At 45.0% G+C, this 3,675-nt stretch overlaps 1 protein-coding gene across 1 annotated transcript in view; it reads left to right on the top strand.

Annotated features, from left to right (window-relative positions):
• LOC119423574 (glutamate receptor ionotropic, delta-1) overlaps window positions 1-3,675 on the top strand; it is a 458,437-nt gene that overhangs the window by 405,515 nt on the left and 49,247 nt on the right. Inside the window, exon 9 of the mRNA XM_037690973.1 lies at window positions 3,179-3,189. Within this exon, the coding sequence (XP_037546901.1) occupies window positions 3,179-3,189 (11 nt within the window). The remainder of the gene's footprint in view (window positions 1-3,178; window positions 3,190-3,675) is intronic.

Genomic DNA, 3,675 nt, shown 5'->3' with positions numbered 1-3,675 from the left:
CATGTCCAGAGGAGGGACTGTGGTTTGGACATGTCCAGAGGAGGGACAGTTGGTATATTGGTAGAAGGATGTTAGAAATGCAGCTGCAGGAAAAAGACAAAGAGGAGACACATGGATGTAGTTAGAGAGGACATGGAGGGAGTTTGAGTGAGGACAAAGGACACAGAGGACAGAGTGAGATGGAGGAGAGGCTGTGGAGACCTGAAGAGGGAAAAACTGAAAGAAGAATACGACGATGGTACTGGGAGCTGTGGTAACTGGTTCTTGTCACTTTAGATCCTATTACAGGCTCTGGAAACCCAGTTTGAGGTTTCCTGTGAACGTACTGGGCCAGACGTCTCATCCTGTGAACGTACTGGGCCGGACGTCTCATCATGTGAACGTACTGGGCCGGACGTCTCATCCTGTGCACGTACTGAGCCGGACGTCTCATCCTGTGAACGTACTGGGCCGGACGTCTCATCCTGTGAACGTACTGGGCCGGACGTCTCATCTCACCTGGTCTTATTCCATCAGGCAGCTGAAATGTGTTTGCAGGAGGAAGATGAAGCTGCAGTGAGAGTTGGTGACGTGCAGGTGGATGTTTGTCTTATCAGCTGCTCGCTCTCATTACGAACACGCTCGATTCATTTTCCCCTCAAGGCTTCCGCCTTATCCCAATCTCCATCTCTATCTTCCACCTCCATCCATGCCTCTCTGTCCTCTCCCAGGGACATTTCTCAAAGCAAGTTTCCCCCACCCCACCCCACCCACAGATCCGAGCTGATAGAGATTGAAATGTTATTTCCTCTTTCCCCCAGAAACTTGTCGACAGCGTCCGGGTCCTTCAGACCTCCCCCGTATGTTCTCCCATCTGTCCTCACTGTTTTCATCTCATTCACTCCTGATGTGTCCACCCGGCAATTTGTTGTCCTCTGACAAAAGACGGGAAAAGAAATCTGGATTCGTGTTCTCGCCGTCCTCTTGAGTTGACAGCAGAGACCGAGCGCGTCAGAAGACATTACGCTCTGGCCCACGTTTCTTCAGCGAGTGTCTGTTTTTAATCAGGCGCCGGACGACCTCTGGGATGACTGCAGCCGACAGCTAATGTCTCCAACTTTTAATAGGCCTGGATTTAGCTCCAGTGGTTCTCAAACTGAGGTCTGAGGACTCTGAAGGGTTCATCAGGGAGTCGCAGACGAGTCACGCACACGAGCGAGGGAAGAATTAGCTGATCATTTTTAAAGTGGTTTTGTTGTGATAAAATCTGCTTCTGACCCAACAACTCGAGAACTCTTCAGCTGGCGGAGCTGATTGCTACCAACATTATAATAATTATCACCCACCATTCATGGGCAATCATGTAACCACTTGTGTCTGTGATTGTCTGTTAGCAAAATATATTAATGAACCAGTGAACGTTTTAATGGACCTCGGTCAGTAATTATGTACTTCTACAACTTTTTGTCCACCGTTGCAGAGCCAAGTGGGAGAATTAAAATACCCTCCATGTGTTTGTGATCATGACGGCTTGAGTGAGATACTAACATTTTGTTGTGTGGCTGCATGTAGGCGCAACTACGGTCTCCTTTGAAAACTAGGTTACTGTGTCAAAATCCAAGATAGCCACCACCATATATGTATGTAAGTGACCACCCCTATTATTTGAGGAAACTGTTTTCTAGTTTTTATTTTGCTTAAAGTTTTCTCAAATGATTGTGGTGGCCAATATTAATTTATGGGGGCCAAGGCCACCATTGGCCACCCCTTGGATCATCTTCCATTGCTCCTGGTGGTGGATAAAATGTCTCCCTCCTTTCTCCAGGATCCATCTCTCAGGTCCTCTGGACGGATTCTTCTTGTTGAAACGTTTCGTCTTTTATCCAAAGGACTTCTTCAGTCTGAGGAGCTGCAACAAAGTCAGTCTTATAAATAGCACCTTCTCATGGTGGATCAGCCAGTTTGTTGTTGACGTCCAGAACCAGCTGTTCACGTGATGGAGGACCATCAGACTAACGACTGATCATTAGCACCTCATGGCTGTTTACTACTCACAGGGGGTTGAGTGATAGTAGCAATAACAGCATTGTAAGAGGGGGACAGTTGAACCCGGAGGCTCCGCCCCTGTTTAATGATGGACAGGTACTCTTCACAAAGATGGCTTCCTTCACTCCTCTCTCAAACCTCCCTCTGTTCTTCTCCAGTGTAGCTCCTCCCCACTTGAATATCTTGCACCAAAAACATTTAGGTTTGCTTCATTCCCTGTTCAAGTACAGTCCAGGAAAAACATTCACGATGCAACACAAACACAAAGAGCAGATCAGAAACAGATCTACTGTGTGACCTGGTGTGGTAGTAGCTGAGCATCATCCCCAACACAAGCGCCAGCAGATCCTGTAAGTGTTTGAAGGTCCTGAAAATCCAGATGTTTTTGTTTATCTTCATGTAGACATGAACAGCAGCTGTTCCTTCCCTCAGAATGTGCATACATTTAGTAGATGTAGATAAACGGCCGCTCTGCGCCTGAATAATAAATGTAATGCATCAAACATATGCTGCTGTGTTTTAGTGGAAGTGATGGAGCCTGATAACAACAGAATCACTAATGATCATGTTTACATCTTCTCCATCGCACCACTTTCTCCTCTTCACTTCTGTCGGATCCTCGTCTTTTCTCGTCTTTATTTTTCTAACTCGAGAGAGCTAAAGAGCCGTGGGTTGTTGTTGGTTTGTTTTGTGGGGGGCAGAAATTACCCACCCATCGCCTGTAATGGGTCCGGCATTGTTATCGTCTCCTCAGAAATGAATCCATTAGAAATGTTGGAGAACGAAAATGGGCCTCAGGCGGCACTAATTTCAAATCCCCGAGGTAATTTGGAGTCGTTAACAACAATTTGTGCCTTTGAAAACTTAGCTTGCTAATTTCTGTATAGAATGCATAGAGTGACATATTTTATATTACTTTCCTGTTTTTCTTTCAAAGCCATAAGATGGAGTCCTGTTCTTTTGTTCTTACGAGGCGTGGGCCGTGATGAGTGGCTGCTGATCTCCTGGACACCCTGTCACGACACCTAATGAAGCTTTCTGATGACGACAGGGCGGAAAAGAAAGAGAACAGATGTAGTGTTCGGGTTTACAACGTACGGATGATACAAAGCAGCAGTGTGGCCCAAGAGTTTCTGACAATCATCAGGTCCAGAGGGACAACACGTGACGTCTCCTCAGTTTGAACTCATGACAGTTTTCTTTTTAGTGACATCACTACTGAAACATTGCACTTTTGCAATAACTAGAAAAAACAAAGTTAAACTTCAGCAAACCTTAGATTTTAGTTACAGTGTAAACACAAACATTTAATATTTTCACAGAATGTTAGTGTCATCATCTGAAAACACATGAACCCATTTAAAACTTGGTCCCAATCTCTATGGTCCAATTCAGTTCAGTTTATTTCTTCAGCTCCAAGTCACAACAGAATCGTCTCAGGCACTGAACAGAAACTTTTAAATATAAAATAATAATTTAACATTATTTATCTGAAGAGCAGCTCTGAGTTTAACTCCATCACTGAACTCTCATCTTGAACAAGCATGAAGGCGACAGTGGAAAGAAAAACTCCCTCATGAGGAAGAAACCTTTAGTCCAGGTGTAGTTTCCATAGTTCAGGTGTAGTTTCTATGGTCCAGGTGTAGTTTC

This window comes from Nematolebias whitei, chromosome 17 (genome assembly GCF_014905685.2).
Source record: "Nematolebias whitei isolate Nwh7 chromosome 17, NemWhi1, whole genome shotgun sequence".
In the NCBI taxonomy this organism is placed as follows: domain Eukaryota; kingdom Metazoa; phylum Chordata; class Actinopteri; order Cyprinodontiformes; family Rivulidae; genus Nematolebias; species Nematolebias whitei.
This window is presented reverse-complemented; position numbering and strand designations above follow the sequence as displayed.